The following is a 26,561-nucleotide window of genomic DNA, read 5'->3' on the forward strand; positions in this document are numbered from 1 at the left end:
TAAGTGATTCTCAATTATTTGTTACTCAACATTAAATAACAATGATGATTGCTTCACCATTCATTATTGATGGTTATGTGACAGTGTTACCCAGGGCAGGCTGGTGTTCAGCTGCGGTAGCAGGGGACTTTGTTACCTTTCTGCTGCAGGGCCAGCTGTCTCTTGGTCTCGATGTCCTGCAGGGTGGCAGCCAGGTTCCTGGGCAGGCTGCCGGTGCTGTTGGCCGCCAGCTGGGGGCTCTGCAGGGACAGAGTGGAGACGACAACTATATTTATCTATATTTTCACGGCTTCTACAACTAAAATCACTTCCAAAGGAGCGGTCAGCCTACCTTAGAAGGTGTGTTGCGTCCCAGTGTTGCTGCTCCGTGCTGGATGGGGGATCCAGAGCCTGTTTTGGGCCGATGTACCGACAGCCCCGCGTCACTGTCCAGCTTGGAGCGGAACACCTGATAGAGGGAGCACACAAAAGGGATGAATCTATCAAGATCAGGAATACAGGACTGATAAAATGTGTTAAAACAAACCCAAGCGATGGCTGAGGTGGTGTGAACAATGTTAAGAGCACAACTGAAATCCACCAAATATGAGCTGCAAGCACTCACGACGGGATACTGGTTATAAGCATGATTAGCGTTATGCCATGACGATTTACGGATGACTGATCAAGAGTTAAAATATAAGTATTCCACATCAGTTCAGCCAGACTGTAGAGAGACTGGCATTAACAGTTCATGTTCCATGTTGGAACAAGACCGAATCCAGGCGATTTTAAAGCATCCACAGAGAATAGTTGAGCTGTAGTTAAACACACACACACACACACACACACACACACACACACACACACACACACACACACACACACACACACACACACACACACACGCACACACACACACAGGACAGCAATCTCGTCCCCTTTCATTTGACGATTCTTTGATCAAGCTAACTTAAGTAAGCGCTGCCTTCATGTCCTAAGGGAATTACAGTCAAAGACTTAATGGGTTAAAAGCAACAACTTGGGAATCTTCACGTTTGAATGTGTTTCAAGCTGTGAGGATACCGGGATTGAAGTTTTCTGTAGAATGTGGATGCTGTGAGTAATTATTCTCAGCTTTCTTAAAAACTTAAACAGGCACATCATGGTTTGATTTAATGTATTACAGCAAACCAAACATGGCAGGGTTGAATTGTTGAGACTCCAAAAACTGGAGGGAAGGCAGAACGCACTGGAAATGGAAAAATTAGGGGGGTACGCAAAGGGTGTGATTAGAGTTGGGTAATATATTGATATTTTATTGGTATTGTATATGAGACTATAAATTGTCTAAGATTTCAGATATAATAATGCTGTGATATGGTAAAGTGATGTCTTTTTCTGGTTTTAAAGACTGCATTACAGTTAAGGGATGCAATTTTCTTAAGTTATCAGACTGTTGCAACTGTTTTTGCCTCTATTTCTAACAATTCTTTACCAAAAATCTCATTATGTATCTGATGAAAACAATCAACAGTCATCCCTACAAAATCATCACAAAATCAATATCAAGTTATGCAGTCGAACCATGCTATCGATTGTGTCCATACTGCCCAGCCCCGGATGTGATCACAAAATCATTCACGTTCGTTCAAGTTTTATGTAAAATGAATGATCCTCTGCGTCACTGTATAGCAGAATTCAGTAAGTCAGGAAAATCAGCATCCATTGCCAAACCTGAGTTCCCAAGTTGTTTTATCATCTGAACGCTGAGGTAAGCTGTATTTTCAACTGTTGTATCTTTTCTCTTTCCCATAGGATTTGAATGCAGCACAAATAAACTACTAACACATGCACACACAGACACAACTCCCATTCCTCATCTGGGTGCAAGTTGGTGAGGCTGTCAGCAGAGGCATTATGGCAGACAGACACAGTAAAAAAAAAAGTGACAGACTGAGAAGGAAAACAAGGAGAAGCCCTTCTACCTGCAGCGTAGGCCTGCGGCCTGAGAGCGACTTAGCTGGCAGAGGAGGAGGACAGAGCTGGCTGGCCTGCCCAGCCGCCATCACCTCCTGGTACCACTGCTCTAAATCTAGCCTGGGCAAGTGAGGCCTACTGCCCTCAGATGGGTACTGCAGGCCACAGAGAGCAGCAGCAGGTGGACAGAAGTGGTTGGATAAGAAGGAGAAAAGGAGGAGGAAAGAGAAGACAAGGAAAGTTAGCATTCTCAAGAAAGTGAAAAAGAGCAGAAATATATTCCATGTTTTGCACACCATCATAATGCTGGAATTTATTTCTTATACTTTCTATCCTCTCATACTAATGATATCTTGATGCTCATAATCAAACATTTTGAACAAACTGTACATCTGTGAGTATATTTCTCAAGGGCATTTACGTCTGTAGGAGTCCAACAAGACATAAAAGGAGAGCAGAGCAGGATCAAAGGTAGAGGTGGGGTTGTAAAGGATGGAAAACACAGGAGCAAGGAGGGCTAGTTTTACTGGCGTAACAGTTGGGATGCATTTATCCTGCCGGCTGCAAGCTGCCTGCCGTGAATCAGTGATACAAACTAGGCAACAACCACAACAGAAACTCACAGTCTCTGCAGTGAATGCTCAACAGTTCAATGGCCAAATGTATGGAGGAAAAATACTGTATGTTTGCTTATAAGTTGATTTACAACAGACATTTTTCACAGCAACCTTCTGAAATGAAAAAACAGGTAGACGCAGGTAATATTAATTACATTTTTTGTTCCATTTAGGTCTAACAGAGCCAGGGTCCTGTTATTGTTCATGCTGGTTCACTGGAAAGGCTTTGTGGCACTTAAATGGAACAGAACCTTAATTAATGTCATTAGCAGCACCTGTGTTTACCTGCTACTTCATATCAACAAGGCTGCTGGGAAAAAGGTTTATTCCAGGTCAAAGAAAAGTGACATATTATTCACTGATTAGCACGGTGAGTCTGTATCTTTAACAGGCAATGACAGTTCCTGCTGCCTTGTATTGATCCGCCATAGAATTCCTTATTACCAAAGTACCAAGATGGCTGTCGTCCACACTGTATGTTAACATACTGTATCTATACAAATGCTCCGCTTCTCAACTCATCTGCCATGTTTGTCATGTTCAATTACAGCGGTACACTTTCCCGGCTCCATACCTGTCAGCACTCCTGCCTATGCTGGGAGTCTCCATTTTATTAACCCTTTCTCCCTCCCTCCTCCTGTTCTGGCACTTTGCCCGTTCATCTCCTGTTTTCTGACACACACATCCAATCCAATAACTGTTTTCTGTGAAACACATGTCGCCAGATAAGACCAAGAGAGACAGTCTAATCCGATTCACATTAGACTTAATTTTTTTCGCACTACCTGGCAACCCACGTGAAACGTCATCTTCAAAAATGATCAGGACAAACTGGCTCCCGCACTAAAAAATGGATGTGACACATTTGAGATGGAGGATATTTTTATTTCAGATTGTTTTGTTCATTTTTATGCAAATGTTGGTATTAGGTGGCTACCACTTTGACTCTGTAAATATGACCTAACTGAACTTATTCAGTCACACACACTCTATTAATTTGTGATGTCAAGTAGGAAATTATGCCAGAGAAAATCTCCCTCATTTTCACAGTGTAATGTTGACAGGTATGCCGTTCTCTAAGCGGGAGAGTACCAGATACCCTCGAAACAAGCACACTAATAGATTAGAGAGCAGCAGCAGAAGAGGAAAGTATAACACACACCTCCACAGAGAGAGAGAGGGAGGAGCCATGCGGAGGGGAAAGGCAGGAGAAGGCAGGGTCTACCGCTCCAGGATGCAGGGGCTGGCGAAGCGGGGAGGTGGGGGAGGACTCCACCTTGGGCATCCCGTACATCTGATTTAACTGGCCAACAGTCACATAGTCCTTCCCACAGACAACCCACACACAGGAGGAGGAGAGGAGAGGAGAGGAGAGGAGAGGAGAGGAAAGGAGAGAGGAGAGGAGAGCAGAGATACAGGCAGGAATGAAGACAGACATGTCAGCAAGTGGACGACAGGTGCTAGAGGGGAGACATGTCAGGTACATTTAGTGAACTTCAGCATCAGTCATGAAGGTATGAGGGAAGGAAGTGCTGACTGGATTACAATGTACAGCCTAACGCAAGTCACACAGTCAACATTTATGTTAAACCAGCATATGGGACCAAGGCTGACTTTAAAGGGACAGCTCACCTATTTTGAAAAAAATGATATTAGAATTTTTCACATACATGTAGCTGAGGAGAATAATGGTACTGTCTTATTATTATGGTTATTGAGTGCTGGATAGTGGCTGGATGCCCCAAATGCTAATTATTATTTTTTAGAATGTAAGCCGGGGGGGAAGCTCACCTCAATTGCAGGAGGCTAACAGTTAGCATTTGGAGATGTGATTTTCTGATTAAATAGTTATTGATTGGGTAGTCATCTGATCAATACAACTATTATTGATCAATGTCAAGCCTTCCAACTGAATTGATTCCAATATAACATTTTGATGGGATGCCACAGAAGTGATTACATTTCATATTAGACATATTATTAATATAGACATATTATTCACTATTATTCCGGGTTTCACTGGTGAATTTCAGAGTCCCATGATGGTCCTGTCGCTGTTTCAGAGGCTTTTTTTCCTTGACAAAAAATAAAATTGTAAGGAAAAACTTGACTAAATTGTCAAATTTAAGGTTACTGAATCTTTGCACAATATAGCATCTATTGGTAGCTGCGAATGAAAAAAAACCCCCACAAAAAACTGATGTGAAAACCTAATCAACTCAGGTACAGGGTCACACACACCAATCCAACATACGATCATTAGCATCTACTGTAAATTAACTCTGCCTTACAGCTACAGAGGGATGAGTACAAGCTGCTTACATCAAGCTGTCATGTAGCAGAAAGCAAAGCCAATTGTACAGTATGTTACAAGATAAACAGCCAACCAGTAGAGGGAGCAACATGATATGAAAAATGGAGGGATGAAGAGAGAGACAGAGGACAGGAGAGGCAGAGAAAACAGTTCAGAGAACAAGAGAGGAAAAGAGATCAGAGGAGAGGCAGACAGGAAGTGATGGTACCTCGCAGGGGCCAGCTAATGCAGCGTCTATGGCAAACGAGCGGCCGTGCGAGGCGGGCTTGCTGCTGTCACGGTAGCCACTGCTGCCGTACATCTTAAAGACGTCCGACAGCTTCAGGTAGTCCTGAGCGCCAGCGAACAGCACGACCAGACAGGGACGAGAAGCCGTGAGGAAAACGCTGTACTGTACTACTCACATACAGTACATGAACACATACACACACAAATATAACAGCCTGCCCAGAGCAAGATGCGCTGGATTTTTGATTAGCGCATTTTGGATATTACGTATTGAGGAGGGTGCACCTTTGCAAGTGAAAGGTCAGGCTGATATTTTATCTAGCTGCTAAAATGCTGTTATATCAGCTACATAGTGCACGGTGCATTTGATGAGGGATAAACGAGGACACGCAGCAACAAAAAAGTGCATCTTCATCATAAGTAGGTGTTACACAATCAAGGAGGTCACAGACAGATATCTTGTTAATTTGGATCAACCAGTGATGTAGTGGTAAATACAAAAGGTGGGTAAACTGCAACCTTTAGTTTGCCATCATTATATGGCAAAAAACCTCCAGAACAGGCTTATTTTATGCTCCTCATATACATCACTTTGACAGTTTACATCAATGTGACATTCAGATTCATATCAGGTGTAAACAAGTGGGTAAAGTGAGTTTTAGGCAAGTTTACCCTCCACTACATCCCTGGGTTCCAGCAAACAGAGCATGGGGAGGAATGAGCTGGGCCAGCACAGGGCGGGCTACAGGCAGAGGTCAGAGCCACGGAGCCAACAGGACGTTGAAAGCGCAGTTTGCAACTTTAAGGGCTTTTAAGGGTTAACACAGGACAGCAGGTAGGGTGAGGAGAGAAGCTGCGGGCATCATGCAGTGACCGTTAGTCTGCGTACCTCCGTAGGGCTGCCAGGGTACAATGGACAGGGAGGGGAGGGATGTAAGTAGGAAGAAGAGGCTCGACAGAGGGAATGCTGGGAGGAGTGGAAATCCTCTAACAACAGGTCAGTCTCGCGGATATGGAGCGCGTCCTGTTTCAACAGTTCAGGGATAATTTCTTTTACTTCCTGCAGCAGGCAAACTAGTAGACTGCTAAATCTAACTGCTGAGCTCCCCTCAAAAAAAGTGTAAATGTAGGTGAGTGAGTCCAAGAACAGGTTTTGTACCAATTGGCCCCTGTTACAGCCTGAGGCAGGTTTCATGTCTGAGCTCAACAATTCATACAGTGAAGTAGAGAGTCATGTAGAGTAAAATGGTGAATACTAGGGATGGAAGGATATGGTTTGTTTGATGCTGATACCAATATCAAAGATGAATTTTTGTAACAATTGTAATATAAATGCAGGGGAGGAAACATGCTCAGAGTTCAGACAGGCCTGTTTTAAGACAATGAGGTGTTTTGTAAACCAAACATGTTAGTTTTGTTCTGTTGCAATTTGACAGCTGCTCTTTTGGGGAAAAAAGCTCACAAAAATACCAAATTTCAAAATCAGACAAATATTGGCAGTGAAAATACATTTCATACCGACACCAATACTGCATTTTAAAGCTGATATCGGCTGATAACAACAGTTTGCCAATATATCAGTAGCTACAATATGACCTCCATCGTAGTAGTCATTAAAAGGAAAACATTAACAACAAAAACTGATTATTTCTAGATAAGCATTCATTATATCCTTAAAAAAATCCTACCATCATAATTTACATCGCTTTGAAACTACTTAATAAAAAGAAGTGAGTGAGTTAAGGTGAGCCAATAGATGTTTGTTAAATGGATAGACATGCCTGAGTTACACCAAGTGGGCATATAAACAATTCACTGCAAGTAAAAGAGGTTAATATGATCAAGAGTTAAAAAAAAAAAAAACACTATCAAAGCTCCTTTTGCTTACAGGTGTTCAGCATTTTGTGTGTTTGCTTCCCGTGTATAGAGAAAGATGTTCTCTCACCTCTCTCATGGCACTGGAGGACTTGGGGAAGCTCTTTCCTCCTGTCAGGCTGTGGTATCTCTTCTCCAAAGCTGACAGTCTCTCTTTCTCCTAGAATGTAAAGACAGATTTTACTAAGTACATGGTACAAGTACATGCTAGAGTCTATTATGTGCAGGCTTAATGAAGTGAGGTGTACTAAACATTAGGACTTTCTTTCTTTCAGGGGGGCAAAATGGGTTCAGTTGCAAATTTAAAGGGATCAGTGCATCTTCTGTAAATAAAGTTTTGTAGTGGTAATTGGTAAAATCCAATTTTTGCTGGAACCCTGTTCAATAAAGCCAGTGTGCACAATAAAAAGTGTACCTTTTGAAGCATTTGCAGAGTGAGGGTTCTGTCCTTGGCCAGCCGCTCACACTCCTGGGAGGCCTGCAGGCCCAGCTGGTTGGCCTGGCTCTCCAGAGCAGACACCTTCTCCTGGGGAACAGAGGGCAAAAAGAGTTGCATTTGGTAGCAGCACACTTTGTTCTGCTAAGACTACAAGAAATCTGGTCAAAATCATAATACAGAATGAAAAATTAGCATGGTGCACCAATTATGCCATGCCTTCATTCTTGGTTGTTCACAGAATCCCACAAGTGTTTCAAAGACTAATCAGGACACATCAAGTTCTTCATGGAACCAGAAATGGATCTTCCAACAACTTTAATCAACCAAGAATCTTTTATTATTCTTGGATGAGCCAAATGGTTCATAGAAGTACCTCTTTCATTTATTTTGCATTTCTTTTTCTAAATGAGGAACCATCTACTAAATAAAGTGCTTCAGAATAAAAACACTTGATGTACTGAACTTCCAAATCCTGTGTCAGTGGAACCCTGATGAGGATGTTCTAATACAGCAGGAATCCCAGTGCTCCTCACCTTCCTCTTGGCGACACTGCTGTGGTACTCTGCCCTCTCCTGGAGGAGCTGCTGGCTGATGGTTTCTCTTTCCTCCTCCAGGCTGCTCTCCCTCTCCAGCTGTTGAAACTCCAGGTCCTCAAACTGTTTGGTACCAGCTTCCAACGCTTCTCCGTCCTGATGAATCCCCACACACAACGTCCAAGGTTACAACACAGACACCACAACACTTACCATATCATACATAGAAAGGTCACTTTGATACAAACACCATTTTCAGACTGACATAAAGGGTAGCAGCAAAGCCAGACACCTTGGGTTCTAAAAGTAAAATTATGTAAAACATTTTCATGGCATGGCTGAGGCTGTTCCTTGGAAGGATCAACAAGATTCCCCAACAACTTCAGCAGAAGACTAAAAGCACATTGAGGTCAACCAGGCAGCCAGCCATGGAAGAACATGCTTCTACTGCAGCATGGCTATTGGTATAGCAAATTAGATAAGTACATACAACTTCAAGCCACAAAGGCCACTAATCTTGGTGAAAACCTGTTGTGCACTTGAGCACATTTTGTGGTCAAGGGTGTGATTTTGATATTTTTCTTCAATCCATTTCTTTTTCAAACCCCCGACTCAAAACAAACCTAAAGTTGTAGTTAATATTGCTTAAAAATGAATACATACACACTCGGCCGCATCCTTCAACTACTGCTACAGACAGCATGTGAAAATTCCATTTGGAGTATGAATATGTATCAATATCTATATTTAAAGAAAAGATATATATATATATATATATATATATAAAAAGAAATGGCATGGCCACTGGCATGAATCTAAAACATGAGTTATTCAAACTTTCAAGCGTCTGGAGAACCTTGCTTACGCCATTGTAATGTTTTTCAGATTATGTGTTTTTGATATATGAATTCGATTATATATTCCACAGATATATCTTGGGGACTCCTCCGTCCTTGCTGCCACAATATGACTGCTGACAAGGCTAAGTTTTGAGGCACTTCTGTCATCAGCAGGGCGGTGAGTGTTTGGGTCAGAGGGTTCTCAAGCGCCTTTGTAACACTTGTGAAGGACTGGACGACCGGCAGCATCAATCCACTGACATGCAGTCTGAATCTAATGTGATTCATCTTTGCAAGTGGCTGATGAGGAGCAGGAAGCTCAATATGTCAGACATGTCTAAGTGTTAATGAATTCATACACTTCAGACACAAGTTGCGGTATGCAAGACGCTCTTTTGTTGTACATTTAGTGTCTGGCATCTAGCACACTGATCATCACTTTTTGAGGCGGTAACATAAGAAAATCTTGCTTTTGTACAGTGTTTGGTCTTTGCCTGTCCTCATTTTTTTACCTGCATGGACCTGGCCCTACACAATGGCTTTACTGAATGAGTGCCAGTGCTTCATTCTGTGTAGAAAATAGCATACCAAACACGTAGGGTAATATACTTCTACCAAAAAATGTCTAGTAATTGTTTTGGCTTACCTGCATTTTTTGAAAATTTTAAATGAAATGTATGTGAAGGGTCCTATTAACTACGGATTTACATGCAACACTTCATATTTTCCTTTTTTGACAGATGATCAAAAAGTGTCATGCAACGTACATATAAATAAAGGATTGCATGGGAAATAAATAGGATTGTGCAAAATGGACAACAACTGAAAAATATATGCATCTGTGTGTGACAAAATGCAATGAAATTCCAGATCACTGGTAAAACTAAAGAAAGGCTCTTATTCTAAACCAAGTGAATACATTCATTTACAAAAGAGATGTCACAGGATGAAAGGGAAGGAAGAGAGAGAATGGAGCTAGTTAGGGTCTATGTTAATTGATTAGTGAGCAGTTACAAATTTGCAAGGCGTAACAAATCACTGAGGAGATGCACAGCAGAATCATGCAGGCAATGCAGCACATTCGTATCACATGAACCATATTTTACCAAAATGCAGCACTACCAGCTGAAGTGGCCTTGGAGCCATTTCAGTGCTCCCATTCCGTCCTGAGGGCTTCAGTAGCATGTAGGTGTGGTGTGGAGGGAGGGAGGGAGGGAAAAATTCCAGCAGCTTGTTGCATTTGCGAGTCTTTGAGAGGCACTGAGAGGGATTCTGCCAAATGCATGCCCTATGCATGTCTGCATGTGTGTGTCTGTGCACCATATGTGGCAGACCTCAGCTAAAGGGTTAAAGGCGCCAGTAACACTATGTACAGTGGTATGTGCCAGGCAAATGCTGCAACATACAGTACATACGCTCCATACCAACATATACTAACACACACACAAAGGATTTGCCTTAATATGACAAATGGATGCCAAATTTTGTCAGTGCCAGATAATATAGACCTGAAATTTCACATGGGTTCTCAATGCCAAGTGTTGCTGCTGCCGGCCAGGCTAATGCATTTCGCCTTCTTTTTAAAAGGTCATGATGCAGTTAGGCTTGTTCTTGCTTTACAAACACCATCATTGTGCTGAGATAACAACCCTGCACTGCTGGAATTTCCCAAAGAACTAGTGGTGGAGGGTTTTCAGGCTGGAGGGACCTGGAGATTGATGCTACTGCTGGGCTCTAAAGGTTGTGGGTTGGGGTGGGGGCGAGTGATCTCAGACTGGGTGGTGGTGGGGTGACAGATTGGATCAGGGTTTGTAGCGGCACAGGGGCAGGCTACTGTAGATTGGAGTTGGGGGGGTGGGGTCGGGGTGGCCTTGGTGCTTCTGGTTGACTGACGACCCACCCTTTTGAGCTGTTCCTGCAACTGTTCCCGTAGGGACTCGGGACAGTTATGAAGCTGGTTCTTCAGCTCAGCGTAGCCCTCCTGGAGGCTCTGCAGGGCCCGGCGCTCGGCCTCAACATTAGCCCTCTCCTAGAAAGACAACACACACCCACACACAGGATGGATGGATGGATGGATGGACGAAGAGAGAGAGAGAGAGAGAGAGAGATAGAAAGAGAGAGAAAGAAAGAGAGAGAGGAGACAAAAACACTCTGCTCAAATTCCACGCCATGCAAATAATAAGCCATCTGGTGTTAGCAAGAAATAGGCCATGACAGTTTTTTTGGGGGGGGGGGTTTCGGAGGGCACAGGGAGAGGGGTGTTCAAATGTTGGGGTGTTATAATTTGCATTTGTAAGAGCTAAAATGCAAGCCTCACACTGGTCAGAACAGCAAAATACAGATCTGAGAAGTTTTCTTAATAAAGTTCAACAACATACATCACTACATTTATTGATACCAAACAACAGATGCGGTGATTCAGGATTTTTTTTTGAAGGTTTTTTTTTTTTTTTATGAGATTAAGTAACCCAGTTTAGTTGTGATAAAATTTTGGGTGTAAGCATCCACACATGCCTCTTTGGATTTGCTAAAAAGAACATTTATTTGCTTTTATGCTACTAAAGATATTGGCAATAAATATCCTATGAGAACTTTTACATCTTCAAATAAATAAACCACAATTCACTGTGAGAAAATTAGGCCCACAATTTACTTGACATCGATAAGCTCCCAAATGCACTTCTCATAATCCTGGCCAAAGTAAATCTGACAGAAGCTATGTGCAGCAGTTCCTTCCAGCTAAAGCGCAGAAGCACCGTGTCTCCTGGGTGCTACTCTAGTTTCAAGCTCAGTAACCAATCAATAACCACAAACCTAGCTGTTATTGCCTGTGTTGCAGCAAACTGTCAGCAGGGAGGCTTAGAGTTTGGCCCATCATAACAACTACAATGTGAAACGCCTCAGAGGCAGTCAGCCCCTCTGGGACGAGCAGCACTGACAGAACTCTCACTATAAAATGAATGGCAGGTTCTGCCTTGTTTCTTCTGAGAGGCAAGTGGATGCATCTCATTATGTTTAGAGCACTCTTAAAAGAGATACAAGTGATTTATTTTCCTACCATGTTAGAAAAAGGCTATTAGTATCGATGGTGGAACCACAAGATCAAAGTCAATTTAGAGAATTTACCCTTTGATTTTCTTTTAGAAGCAGGAGTTCCAAAATATTTACATGCCAATGAAATGAATACTCATTAGGCCACAGACTCCCACTGGATCAAATTTTGTTTGACGGATCCTCACAAGGAAAGACTTGAGTCACTGGAAAATATTTGGCACAGAATTACACAACTAGCCTCTGCTTTAGGCAGGAGGGTAACACTGGAACATCTGATCAGAGCAGGCATTCCTGTAACATTCTCTCAGTGACTTCAGCAACTCAATGAGTGACTTAATGATCTTAAAATGAAGCAGCAGTCAACAATGCAGTTCCATATTTTACTAGAGACACCCTTCTCCCAAGGACCCATGGCATCTCCACAGACCCTGCATTGAGAACCTTTTACTTAGGAGTAAGTCTTGATTGTGGAGCTGTAAAATCAGGTTATCTTTGGGTTTCAGAATGTTTTAATAATTTTTAGTGAAACCTGGAACTGCTTTCAAAACAAATTGGGCCAAACACAGCCTATTTCTGACTGAACATAAAGCTAAAGTTTTGAAAATATAAATGACAGCATCTATTCCATACTGTACTGCTAACCCTGTTCAGTGTTGATCCAAGAGTGGACATGCAGTGCAACAAAATCTGCCATGGCATGATGAAAATTAAGACATGTAATAAATAAATTAAAGACATTAACATAAATTAAATTTATATAAGTTATTAGAGATATTTTCAGGCTTTTTAAGAACATATGGATACCCTGTTAACTGGCTAACCTGGTACTAAAAAAAATTCCCCCCTCTTTCTCTCTGCTAGTAGTAAAATGTAGATGGTGCGAGTCAGAAGGAAAAGAACTTCCCTAAAACTACTGCAGAGAACATGCTAGTAGCCCCCACCCACCAATCAAGTACTTTTTCAGGGTGTCTTGCAGAACCAAATCCAAAGAGCACAGAGCCCCGATAGTCATTCCACAGCACATTTCAGATTAACTGTGCCTCTGGCCCACACAATCTGTCATGCATGACGGGGGAGAAACAGGAGTAGAAAGGCCTGGAGATGGACGTGAGTGCAGAAGAAGCAGAGGAGGGATTAGGGGTTAATGGATGTTGGTTAATTAGTAGAGGCAAGAGATGAGAATTGACCTGAGACCAAACCGGCAAGGAAAAGTCAGACAAGAGAGGAGAGCACCCAAAGGCAAATGCAGTAATTTGTTTGGGCCTTCACCTTGTACCTTGAAAGAAAAGAGGGATCTATCTGTGCTAAATTCACATTCACTACACACATCACTGTCAAGTATTAGGGATGCTTGATATGGGTAAGAATGCCAGCTTATGTAGTGAAATGATCGTTTATCATCCAGCAGGGAATGTCAGAGACCAAAGAAGACTACAGTGAAAGAACAGGCAGTGTGTGTGTGTGGGTGTGTTCCCTCCTAGTCTCCTATTCTCCGTCCCCCACTCCCATCACTCTCTCTACCTTGTCTTTCTCCCTCTGGATGGCGCTCTCCAGCTCGTCCAGCTTGTGCTGCAGCTGAGCGATGATGTCCGACTCGGTCTCAATCTGGTCAAGCTCTGCCTGCCTCTCGCCCTGCAGCAAGGCACGCTCCATCTCTGCCTGGAGGGACAGGAGCAGCCAAGGTTGCACAGCTATCAGCCTGAGCTCAAGCACTTAATACCATGAAATGTCTGTTTTCTGGCTGTACTGCTGCTGAGGAAAGTTCATCTTTTCCCCTGTCAAACTTTGCACAATGGGGTTTCTCAGAGGCAAAAATTCTCATAGGTCAAATTAAACCTCAGTGGGTGAAGCCAAAACCTTTTCTAAAGTAAACCAGACTAGTGGAAAAGGCAAGGAGAGGAGGTAGCTAATATTATGAAGTTATCCTTGCTAATATCAGTCCAGCCATAATAGCTTATAGCTGTCTAAGTGAGCTAGTAATTTGTCCTCTGACCTTTCAAGTTCATGAATATCATGAATGAGTGAAAAAAGTCACTGCTGTATATTTTGACTAGAGTTCCTTCTGTCATTTAAGTTTGCCTTTTAGCTAATCTCTGCTCTGAAAAAAAGAGTTTCTTTTCTTCTACCCACTGAGGTTTAACTCCACCAATGAGATTATTTCAAACTCCAGAAACAATGTTTCTATAATACATGGTGTGATGTATACTAAGAATTTATATCACAAACATTTTTGTTAGCCTGAGATGTGGGTAAAATGTGATCTTTGAGTAAAAAGGCAGGTTTACATGGAGCTTGGAGTTCCTACATCCTGAACCTCCACCAGCTGAGGTTAAGATATTTTCGTGAACATCTTCAGGTCCAACTAGTTCTGCTTGACTTTACCTCTTGTTTGGACTCCTGCAGCTGCTGCTCCAACTCTGTCAGCCGGGTCTTGAGTTCATCAACACGAGCCAGAACCCGAACCCGCTCATCCTCCAGGTAACCGAGCTCCAGGCGACCAGCACTGCTCGAACTGGAGGAGTCCTCATGCTGTGGGGAGAGAGAACACATCAGGTGAAATCAGATCTGGAGAGCAGGAATGGAGAAAGAGGGAAGGGAGAGATCAGATAGGAGTGATCAGAAGGGATCAGATTTGAAGATACTAAATATTGGCACAGAATACCGGCTATCAGCTATCAGTTTTCAAAAACAGTGGTAATGAAAAACCCATATGGGTCAATGCAGAAACAAAGACAGAGCAAAGAAAAAGACATAAGAAGGAAACAATGCACAACAAAAAGAGCAAGAGGCCAATAAAGTAAGTTCATGCAGGGGTCATTATATATATGCAGAATTCCCAGGACTTACAGTATTAGGTAACCTGTAACCCACTTGCAAAAGCCCCAAAGTAAAATCAGATGAATAACAAGTAAGTAAAGTCAGAAGAATGCCTCTGATTGTAGCTATATGCAGAAAATGTTTTGGCCTGCAGAGTTTTCCTAGAAAAGCAGGAAACATTTTAAATGTCTCGAGTCACGATGCATCTTCATGTCTTGGCAAAAGTCTGCAAACCAAAACAACATTAACATAGAGATACAGCATTAACTGCATTCTACGCCCACAAATGCCCATTTTAAACTGGTCATGCAGAGCCATAAACATATAAATAAAAGTACAACATTGCATAACATGCATGGCGTTCATATCACATGCAGCCATGTGAAACAACATTTTAAATAATTAACAGCAATCATCTGCATACTGACTAACAATGAACTATTCCTTTGTGAAATAGTGATAATTAGATTACTCTGTCACACTCAGGGGTTTTCGAGTTTTCAAGTCACAGATCTTCAAATTAGGGCTGGACAATATGTCAGTGTCATATTGACACTGATATTCATATGAGACTAGATATCATCTAGATTTTGGATGGTGGTGGTGGATACAACTATGGTAATATGACACAAACCTCTATAAAAGCTGCATCACAGTAAAGGGATGCAATTTTCTTAACTTATTAGACCACTGTAGGTGTTCTATTATTTATCTCTACCTGGTTAGTTATTATATCTACATTACTAAAGACTGTTTATGAAAAATATCTTGTGAAAACACCAATTTTCTACAATAGCAGTACTGAGGTATTCATTCATTTGACCATCCTTTACTTTGCTGGGGACACTCTAGAACACCCTCAAGAACCCCTGGCAGTCCTCAGACCCCACTTTGAGAACCACAAGTCTGAGCTAACGCAAGCCATGCCCTTGACTTTTGCACATGCAGGGATGCACAGTGGCATGCAGAGCGTCTCCGGTGGGAAGGACGCTTTCTTTCTGACCTGTCTGTCTCCATTGTGCAGTGCTGATGCTGTGCTTGGAGCAGGAGATGTCCTCACCTCCTGATGAGTGCTCTCTGTACTACTACACTCTTCCTTCAGGTTCTCCTCGTCGCTCTCCCTCTGCCTCTGGGCCAGGCGCAGCGTGGATGAGGTCGGCGTCCCTCCGAGGACATTCTCCATGGACGGTCTCCGCCCGGCGCCTTCAGCCAGCACTCCAGGGAACCCCGTCCTCCCAGAGCCCAGTGAGTCCAAGCCGGGACAGTCGCCTTTGTTGTACTCGGCACAGAGGTTCAGGATGGTCTCTAGTCGCTGTCTCTCCTGTGGATGAATACATACATGAAGACATACATTAGATTAGGATTTCCCCAGTAAGGGCATCTGATAACCAGTACTTTTGTATTAGAGCCACCAATAGCCAATGTCACATTACAATTCATTCAGCTGAAGGCCTCTCCAACAGTGTAGTACAGATTAATTATAGAATAAACACGGTACTCAACATATCACATGAGTGACATTGACTAGATGATATCTGATGTTTAATAAAAAGTCAGTAACAGCCCAATATAACAGCCAAACCCTAGAGCTCGATGACAACTGGAATTATTTGCAAATCTTCGATTTTTTGCCTCATCACTCTTCATTTTATCCTCTAATGAATACCAGTTTAACCATAGGGAGCAGGCCCAATACTGTCTAATACATAATCCACATTTCCCTGCCATGCTCACTGAGGGCTGCTGGAGTCAGATGAATTCTGTAATCTATAGTGGATAAATAACAGAGAGAGCTGGAAGGCTACACAGCTGTCCATATTAAAAGCAGAAAATACGACTGACTTGCCATATCACATTTTTTAATAAAAATCCAACATTGGCTCAGTATCTTAGCAAGCTGATACATCAGTCTAACCCGACATCAGATCAGATCCAGCCGTGGCAGAGAGTATGTCCTGCTATCTCATTTCCTGTTTGTGTGCTGGCCAGCGACAGTGATGCCAATCTGGAGAGGAGCGGGTACGACATGATGGGACAAAGCCAAAGGCTGATTGGCTGAAATGAGCACTTCAGAGTCAGACGATCGCTCACAGTTTATCAGCACCTCTGGCATCTCCCTCATATCCTGCATGACTCAGCTGACCCCCACCAAACCAACCAAACTCTGATAGACATGACCGTTATGTACTGAGATGTATATTGGTTTGGCCTATGTTGACCCCTCTAAAGAGATTTTTGCATTGAAGTTACCTGTGTATTAACTCAATGCCCTGGAATTTGATCATTTCCATGAGACTACAAGTATTGCATTCTTCCCCCAGAATGTTATTCATGTCATGGCTGAAAAGTTCCTGATAGAGCATTTCGATCAGAGAAAACTAAAGGTCTCCACTGAAAGACATACTAAAGACACTGTTTTAGCATTGGAATAGTTGGGTGACCAGTTCCACCTTTTCAACGGTAGGGAAAACTGGTTTACATTATTTTACATGAAGTAGTAAAGCAAAGAAAACATTACTCAACAACTGAATTAATGATGAATTTGTGCATAGTATTGCTTGCTTTACAGCAGGGGTGTCAAACTCGTGCCATGGAGGGCCAAGAGGCTGCAGGTTTTCATTCCAACCAACAACTCCACCAGGTGATTTCACTGATTAGTCCCGCCTCTCTGTTCGGAGGTAGGGTGATCAGTGAAATCACCTGGTGGAGTTTTTGGTTGGAATGAAAACCTGCAGCCTCTTGGCCCTCCATGGCACGAGTTTGACACCCCTGCTTTACAGTCTGTTTTTCATGTAGCTGTGGTTAGCGAGGAACCTCCATCACTTCAGCAGTGGACAACTGCTGTTGATTAATAAAAGGTCAGTGGCAGCAAACCAATCTGTTGTTCCTACCCTAAGACTAAATAAAAACTCTCTGTATTTGCACCCCAATCTAGTTTGAGTATGAACAGACATTAAGCCTGTGATGATCCCTCTCACCCCTGAAACAACACAGCAGCTCACACTCTTCCTCTCCCCAGGGTGCTGCCTGGGAGCCCAAAAGTGTGATTGGTTGTCCAGCTGTCGCTATGAGAGTTTAGCCCACCTATGGGCCCTCCGGCACACTGGGCCAAAGGGTAACCTTTGAACTCTGAGTGTCAGCTGCTGTGTGCTGCCAAGCCCTCAGCTGCAGACACGGCGTCTCTGACGTTTGCATGACCACATGGATGGAAGCCAGACAGCACAATCTTAAAGGAATATACTGAGTTCCTGGAAGGTTGTCCAGCTAAGCACAGACACCTAAACCACCCACTGGCCCATGGTATATCACTGTGTTGAGTGTTAGTTCACACTAACACTTCAGCATACATTACTGTATGTCAAGACCTAACAAGCATCATCCTAAAAGTGTGTAAATGAGCTCTCAAACTAAATGTAAGCAGGCTTAAATAATATGGGTGACACTTCAGCTAGTAGAGATTGTTAAAAATTGACCTGAAATGTGACACAAAAATAATATACTATTTTGAGCTAGCAGGAACTACTTTCCACTACATGAGTAAGCGTTTACTTACCAAAAATAATGTCAAAATAAACCTGGCTAAATCAGATGCATTATTAACTCATATTAGTGTACAGGTCTCAAAATAAATACCACTAAGAAATTCTTATTACTAAAAATGTCAGTCTTCTTACTTTAACATTAAGCTAATGATCTGCTATCACTCAGTGAATACAGTGTGTTAGCTAACAGTTTGGCTAAACTGACTGATAGCATAAACTCCCAAGAACGTCAGGTAACACTGAGAAGTACCATGAACAAGACAATCACCAAGAAAATGCTGAATGAAATGTAGTTGTGCTGTTTCCATCTGATGGGTCGACAATAATGAATCCACAGCATTGACCTCCGAGAGGTTTAAAGAAAGTGCACAATATGTATTTGAATGTTGTCATTCCCTCTCTCTCCTGTATTTCTGTCACTCCCTTACAACTGCCCGTTTTCTATTAAAATGGAGATACCTTATAATATAATTAATATCAAAATCGGGACATGCCAACAATAATTATGTTCAGGGCTGGTTTAGGGTTGCACAATATCTGTCAGTCTAAGTTTCAGAGGTTTCCTTCCTGCAAATAATACAAATATGGAGGAAACACTTTATGGCCTGAAATTTAACCAACCAAAGATACTAATGCTGGTACAAAATATGAACTAATTGCATTCTCAATCAAAAAATAAAAATATTGGCTTTAAAATAATCATATCTTTCAAGCTCTAGGACGGATAGAACATTTGCACACCTAACTTTTGCAAAAATGCATCTATTCCTTGTTTGCAGCTTTGATTTTACGCTCAAAGCATTAGAGTCAGTCCCTAAGTGTTTCCTATGGTTGCATAGCAACACTCAGCAAGCCGAGTTGTTTTCACCCACAAATAAAGCGTCTAGTGGATCCACTCCCTCTGTCTGCAGTGAGCTTTCCCACTGCTTTCTGAGGGAGTGTCTGCATGATAAGGAGCTTTCTACAGCCCGTCTTTTAGCTTCAACCTGTAATCAGGGACCAGATAGCTTTCAACTGAGTGGGCGGAAGTAAAAGACCCTTGGGCTATAGAAAAGCGTCAGACTCTGAAACATTTGCTGGTACAACTCACACGTCATAAGTCCTCCCACTCAAAAATGTGCCTGAACATACAGAACCAGATTAGACCGCGCAGTGCTCCAATACCATTCTTGTTCCTGACAAGAAAGTTGATTGAGAGCCGACACTATCATCATCTCATTTGAGTGTCAGACAGTCTTTACCAAAAGTGTCTGATGGCCAAGTAGCAGGAACACAGACAGATTTCATGCCATTAAATCTGAGTGTTTCACTTCAACATAAATCACCTCGATGCAGCATCAAATTTGAAGCCAAGCATCTGCAAATTGCACTCAAATTATGCTCCTGTTCAACGACTGCCTGCTTGACAGATTTGTGAGAATCCTGTATTTTTTTCTGTGCTTTCTCATGTGAGCCTGTTAAATACCAGAACTGCTTTCATGCTCAGACGCCGCCGCTGCTGCAGACACTTTAAAAAGGTCAGATCCTTGGAGTTTATACGTCTCCAGGTCTCTCTGCGGATATCATTAGTGAGTCCCTCCAGGCTCCCTGCGCTGGCTGAGAAGGAACAAGGTGGTACAACAGGTCACTGTGTTAATCCCAACCGTTTTACCACATGCCAAGCCCTGGTGTCCCAGCTGGAAACACTGCAGTGCTCTTGTTTAGGTATTTTTGGGCTTGTTTACGCTAAGACTGAGCAAAGGAATTCGTTCTGCTCTGGTGAATGATTGAGAATCTTGTCCAAAATACAGTCAACGGCTTCTCTTTGACGCTGGTTTTTGAGGCACCATGAACAGACCCTGTCATATCTTCAAGGCATCCAGACATGCAGCCGACACTGTTGTGCACATTATTTTGATCCTGTCTGATTTCGGGTTGTTTACACTCCAAAAACCCATTATCACATTTAACTTAAAATATGCAGTCTAAGAAAAAAAGGGAACAAGAATGAAATATCTCGCTTGTACTCACTCTCATGATGGATGCTGTGAGAAGAAGCTCAGACAAGGCAGTGAGGCACACACTGAAGCCGAGCCAGCTTGGCCTTAAGGCAGATGAACAAACACTGCTCTTTTACGGCCAGTACCACCCCCGTCCTCACCACCACTCTACCCCTGTCCTCTGGGAGGTAAGAGTTTGATACTGAAAGAGTTGCATGGCCCTTGGTAAACATTCAACTTCTGCTGTTTACGGAAATTTGCCGTTTTAGTCCACAGGGAAAATATGCTCCCTATTCTTTTGATTCATATCTGACGTGTTTTAAAGACAGTGTATATCACAGATGTGTCAGATATGAATCTGTGTCAGGGCTCATCGCTAAAACGAACAATAAAAGACTTCAGATATACATCACTGGTGTTTATCTGATCACACAGCATTAACGTACAATTGTTGTACGTTGTCTGCTAGTTAAAACCCACAAAACTTTTAATTCTGCATGGAGCTGAATTTACAATCGACTGAAAACCTAACTAAAAAATCTAAATTCTTATTTTGACACTACCTTGGAAAAAAAAAAGTAAAAGACAACTTGAAATTTATTGTTAAGGTATGCTGTCCATTGTGTTTAGTAAAGCAGATATGATGCATTCAGGTAACTGCTAACTTCTGTATTTATTTTAGGGCGGACATGGCAGCACAAAGAAGGAAATGGTCAGGAAATGGTCAGATCCTATTCAACTATCTGTGTCTATAGAGCTGCGATCTGAGGCACCCACATCAAACAAGCAGAAACACACACTCTGCCACTGATGCTTGAGGCTTCCAGATAGTGTGTTATGTCATTTGTACTCCTTTATGGTGGTTACTACTTTCTCTGACTGTTGCTGTTTCTATTGTGTTTTGGTTGGATTTGGTGTGCTGGTGTTCAGTGTGAATGGACTTTTTTCCATTGTTGTGTGACACCTGAGTTTGTGTAGATGCATTTCCCGTGCCACTTCATTGTTCATTCCAGTGTTTATTGTTCTAATGAAAGCTGATTTGTACCGGCCCACAGCTCAAACAGCTTGTCTGGGCTTGTCTGTGTCAGCTAGGCACAGGGGGCAAAGCCAAGTCACAAGTCTGAAACCACTGAGGATGTCACACACACACACACACACACACACACACACACACACACACACACACACACACACACACACACACACACACACACACACACAGCTTAGTTCAGCCATGTTAACCGAGCACCTTCTGAGAAACGGTGCACAGTCAGAGCTCTGTAATAACCTGCGTTTAATAATCTGCTCTTAACACTGACGTTTTCTATGAGCCATGACTAATGTCAATTTTCTGTTCAAATTAAACGGCAGCACTGAGTCATCACTTGGCTATATATACACATTAGAACCAATTACTGATGAAATAATGATCAGTAAACAAAGACTCCCTGCAAAATTACCCTCTTAGAACATTGTCGACACAGTCTTTATTCAGTAGCCTGATGTGCCCCCTAACTTCTACTGGGATCTCTGCCGCCAATGCCAGGGAAAAAATCCTGGTGGAAACACTAAATACTAAATACTAATATCATCTACTGGCATTCAAAAAAAGTGAAACCCCAGGTTGGTGTTGCCGCAGCATTAGGCTGGTGTGCAGCCAGTGTAAATCCCATGCACGTGAGTTTATATGGGACGCTTTAACGGAGGGTGAAAGTCCTCGACTCAGCACCTTCCATTGTGGAGGAATGCCACCACAACGCAGGAGGCTTATTTCCAGCCCCCAGCTCCCAGCACTCCACCCAAGCACTGGGTGCCATTTCCAGCATTTTTACTCAAAAATGAATCACATAATCATTTGAAAAATGCTGCACACTTGTGGCTGACATTAAGTCACAAATTATGTAACATAACTGAAACTGCCAACTGCTGTCTTTGATTTGTAAAATACAAAACCTTTTTGAGGATGCAGTGATGTTCGGTTTTCTTCCCTACATGTGCAGTAATTAAGAAGAATTCACCTCATTTGGTGACATTTCTTTAAAGTGGTTCATTGTATAATCTCTGTCATTTTCCCTCATTTAGTCCGTATGCTTTCCTTACTGTGCGCCACACTTTCCTTGTTTTCATACTCTCAGCAGTCAGCATCTTTGCTCATGTCTCCCCCTCCCCTGGGAGTCAGTGTCTACCATTTTCTCTCATGCCCTTTAATTTATCTCCCTCCCCTTCCTCCAACAGCCCTAGGCGACTCCTCATCTCTGTACCTTTGATCAGGGCAGTTACTTCTGAATGTACGGTGGTATTCTTCTTCTCCACGTTTGCATACGTCACAGGCGTAAACAGGAACCTCACGCGCATAGTATTTCAAGAGCCAACTCGGAAAGTTCAACAAAGCCTCATTCTTTGCATATATCTTCAGGCGGCTGGGAAGATTCACACTGGTGTCTCCACAACAGTCTGCAAAACAAACCCCATTCATGATCAGACTCCTATCCTTGGAGGGTTTATCGTGTCCCGGTCCCAGGGGAGGCACAAACAGATGATCCTAACAAGGGGTATTTTTTTTTTTATTATTTTATTTTGTGCTGCTGCTTTTTCCACCCCCTCCTGTGGTACACACTTGTAACAGAAACAAGCATCAAAGCCAGGCAGCGAACGGCACTTGCAAGCCCTCCAGAGCATCCAGCTTCTCTTGATAATAAACCGACGGTCCTCTGAGCTCATGTCGCCCGCACTGATGTCAAGTGGAAACTATCGGGCTGTGGCCCCTGGTGGAGACAGTTAGTGTTTAAACTGGTGAAGCCTCTTCCTGAACTGGGATCCAGGCCCTGGAGGCATATCTCCATATGAGGAGCGGCTCTTAGTTACCACGTCAAACACTTCCAGCTCAGAGATGAGAACATCAAAGACGAGATGTGATGATTAAAAGCAATATGGGAGTGGTATTTTTACATTCTCTAAACACTGTTGGGGATAATAGGCAGGCTTACGGCGTTGATTATTGTTATAAGACGGGGATAGGAGCTGTAAAGAAAAGACATCACAAGTCTGGTGGATCTGCACCCAGTTGCATCAGCTCTGTTAAGTTAAACATTGTGCTGAAAAAAGCAGAGCTTACCTAAAATATTAATGACCTCTACGCAGACAAAAAATCTATGAGAAGATGTATCAATATTCTTCGCAAAAATATGAACTGTGAGTCAATAGCAGCATATAAAAGCCAGCTACTGTAGTGAGCTGCTGTAAATCCGTGTGAGCTTATTTGGCCAGGGGAGATTCAGTGAGCATACCAGCCAGTGTAAACAGTGCCAAGCAAATAGTTCCTAAGCTGTCAAACTGGGGGATGTGCACAGCCGCCGGGAGATCAACAGACACGTTTCCTTCCAAACACCTCTACGTGAATTATCAGGCATCTTATCAGAAACACTGAAGGGAAAAGGAAACCGTTTTTGCGCTTGGTGGAAGCTTTTTAAATTTTGATGATCAAAAAAGAGCAAAAAACTGATATGTCCAGTGTTCATTTTCTTAATTAAAACTACGACTAAATATGTTTGCCTTGACCGGACCGCACCGATGTCATTAAACACTAACTGTGACTATATAAACATGCAATACTTTTGATGGCAAAGGAAGAGGCTAAAATAAATATTTCACCAAAATTTTACCAGCTCTCTTTATTTTTAGTGACATGGATGGCATGTGCAGCAGTTGTGTTTCGTGTGCTGCGCGCTCCATATCGGGACTACAACAGCACAGTGAGGAGGCAATGACCACAACAGGGTTAGGGATACAGAGTGTCTCAGTGCATAGGGAATGTGTGGACGAGAGAGAGAGAGAGAGAGAGAGAGAGAGAGAGAGAGAGAGAGAGAGAGAGAGAGAGAGAGAGAGAGAGAGAGAGAGAGAGAGAGAAAGAGAGACAGAGACAGAGACAGAGACAGAGACAGAGACAGAGACAGAGACAGAGAGTGTGTGTGTGGCAGTAAGGCTGGTGACCGGAGCAGAGAGATGTAATGCAGCTGTGAACGTAGCAGTGTTATGTATGTACAGTTTAGGCTGTTTGTCAGAAAATAAACGCCACTGCTTCTCAAGACCCAAGCCAGGTTCCCGTGTCTTGTTTGCCACCTGCTGACTGAAGTGAAGGAGGTTAACCCCGAAATGACTGACGACTTTGGCCCTGGAGCACAAAATCTCCTCTCTGCCTCCCAACTACAGTCTGGATGGTGAGGCAGGAAAGGTTAACATACTGGGATCAGAACTCAAAATCACATCGGCACAGTTTCCACATGTGGATGTTTTCCTTAAATTGACACCATGAGACCAGACATTCTGCAAAGCCGCATTCTTAATCAGTCAGCCTTTGTTTTTCATCAGATAATGACAAGATCAAATCTTATCTGAAGTAAGTTTGACTAAAATTATAAAAAAAGATTGTTTTTCACTAGACTAGACTGACTGAAATGTTGTTTTCATTGACAAAACTACGCTAAAGTACTTGGGGTTTTCTTTGACTAAGATAAAACTAAAATGCCCAGACTTTTAGTCAACTAAACCTTGACTTCAGAAAAACAAAAACAAAACAAAAAAAAAAAACAGTTGACTAAATATGATGAAAACAGACAAGAACATATGACACAGGACTAAGACTAAATAAAAAAAATATCAGACAAAAAGTAACACTAGATTTGTGAAATACAGGTTTAGGCTTGGCATTAAGATCAGCCTGATGAATGTCTGAATTGAGCTCCGAAAACAAAGCTTAAACTGGAAAAACAGCTGTCAACAACAATCTCTCATGTCATACTTGTCATGTTCATGCTCATGTCATAAAAGCACTAAATCCATTTCTCCTTTTTCACATTTGAATTTAAAAAAAAAAGCAAAACTGAAATATGGCCAACATCAACTGAGAAACTCTTGATTCTAGTGATTGTGTTTCTGTTTTGGCACTCAGGAAGGCAATTTATTTTCCTCATCCCAGCTCAAGTAAACACACCTGATCCACTTTTTATTTGTCCCCAACATTTCAAAAGTTTGTTAAAAATTTGCTTGACAGCTAGATGGAAATTAAGCTCTTGCTCTCCCTCTGTTTTTTTCCCCTTCCTTTCTATTAACCTCACACTCTCTCTCTCTCTCTTTCACACACACATCTTCCTCCCTCTCTCACCTCCCTGCACCTTCATTATCTATCATCATTATGACCATGTGCCATTGTGCCACCCTCCTGCTCTCGGCTTCTGCAGGCCTCGTGTCAGTGAGCAGAAAAACCCTGGCAGGACATCTGGCCGCACTGAGAATGTCAATCTAACAACTTGTTGAACTCTGGAGGGAAAACTGAATGCTTGTACATTTTTGGCAGGGAAACTGTCAAATTTAAAGATACTGAGCATCAGCACAAAATCTCGCCCCTTCTTTGTGCCGAGAGTTGTGCCAGGATTGTGTCATTTTTTCAGCGCATCTAAATTGCAAGTGTGTACCTGCCTCTCTCGTTTACCAGGACTGGAGAGCAGGCATTTTCTTGCGCTATAGGCTATGTCAGTCCCCCTGGCATTATGTGATTACATGTCACATATTTCTCAAGCTCTAGTCATAAAATCCCCTGAGTGGGAAAGCAGTTTTTGAAGAACCTGAAAGCTGCTATTGTGAACGACTGAGCCAGCAGAAAGCTTGTCACCCAAGCAGCACATGTAGGCATATTCACGCTGAAAACTCTCATATAGAGATGGACGGGCGACCATCAACAGGCCTTTCTGAATACCAACACAGTCAGATGTGGTTTGACATCAAGGAATTTGCTTCTTAACAAGCGCACATGTAGTCTAACTCACCGGACTAATGCAACAACCGCCAAAACCCCAACGCGCAACCCGGCACCAACCTCAGCACCTTTTTATGCAGCTCCATACCTCAGCACAGTCCCTGTAAATATAGTCAGAGTGCAACAACTGCTGGAGCTCGTTAATATTAGCGCTGGCATCAGTTACCTTCATGAGTGCTGCCACGTTGTTGAGGAAGCCTGGGGTTTCTTGTGCCAGAGCAAGGAGATAAAGCACGGCCTGTTCCCTGCTCTGGCCTCGTCTCAGCGCTGGGACCGTCCTGCTGCCGTTCAGCGCATGATACCGGTCCATGACACACAGCTACTCTGTGGACTGGACGTCTGTACCAGTTTATGTAAAATGTTGTTGTCTCCACTGCTGCTCTCTGTCTTAAGTCCACGGAGTTTGGATTCTACACTGACTCCTACTGTAGAGAGATTTCACAACTGCTTGTGCTACTTTGGGATGGATGGAGAGCCTTCCTCACCCCCCGCCCCCCCTCCTAGGTCTCATGTGTGTGTGTGTGTGTTTTTTTTTTTTTTTTGAGGGGGGTAT

General features: G+C 42.7%; 1 protein-coding gene across 4 annotated transcripts in view; it reads right to left on the reverse strand.

Moving 5' to 3' along the window:
- The window catches only part of phldb1b (pleckstrin homology-like domain, family B, member 1b), an 88,062-nt gene that overhangs the window by 15,710 nt on the left and 45,791 nt on the right, over positions 1–26,561 (reverse strand). Inside the window, exons 6-16 of one of the 4 annotated variants that reach the window (XM_030067555.1) lie at positions 15,736–15,996; positions 14,241–14,387; positions 13,380–13,517; positions 10,705–10,833; positions 7,966–8,121; positions 7,409–7,519; positions 7,064–7,153; positions 5,099–5,221; positions 3,739–3,900; positions 332–448; positions 137–239 (exon numbers count right to left, since the gene is read on the reverse strand). In XM_030067555.1, the coding sequence (XP_029923415.1) occupies positions 137–239; positions 332–448; positions 3,739–3,900; positions 5,099–5,221; positions 7,064–7,153; positions 7,409–7,519; positions 7,966–8,121; positions 10,705–10,833; positions 13,380–13,517; positions 14,241–14,387; positions 15,736–15,996 (1,537 nt within the window). Of the gene's footprint in view, positions 1–136; positions 240–331; positions 449–3,738; positions 3,901–5,098; positions 5,222–7,063; positions 7,154–7,408; positions 7,520–7,965; positions 8,122–10,704; positions 10,834–13,379; positions 13,518–14,240; positions 14,388–15,678; positions 15,997–26,561 lie in introns of all 4 variants that reach the window. The other 3 variants (XM_030067554.1, XM_030067556.1, XM_030067557.1) reach the window with 3 other exon arrangements.

Source organism: Myripristis murdjan, chromosome 13 (genome assembly GCF_902150065.1).
Source record: "Myripristis murdjan chromosome 13, fMyrMur1.1, whole genome shotgun sequence".
Taxonomy (NCBI): domain Eukaryota; kingdom Metazoa; phylum Chordata; class Actinopteri; order Holocentriformes; family Holocentridae; genus Myripristis; species Myripristis murdjan.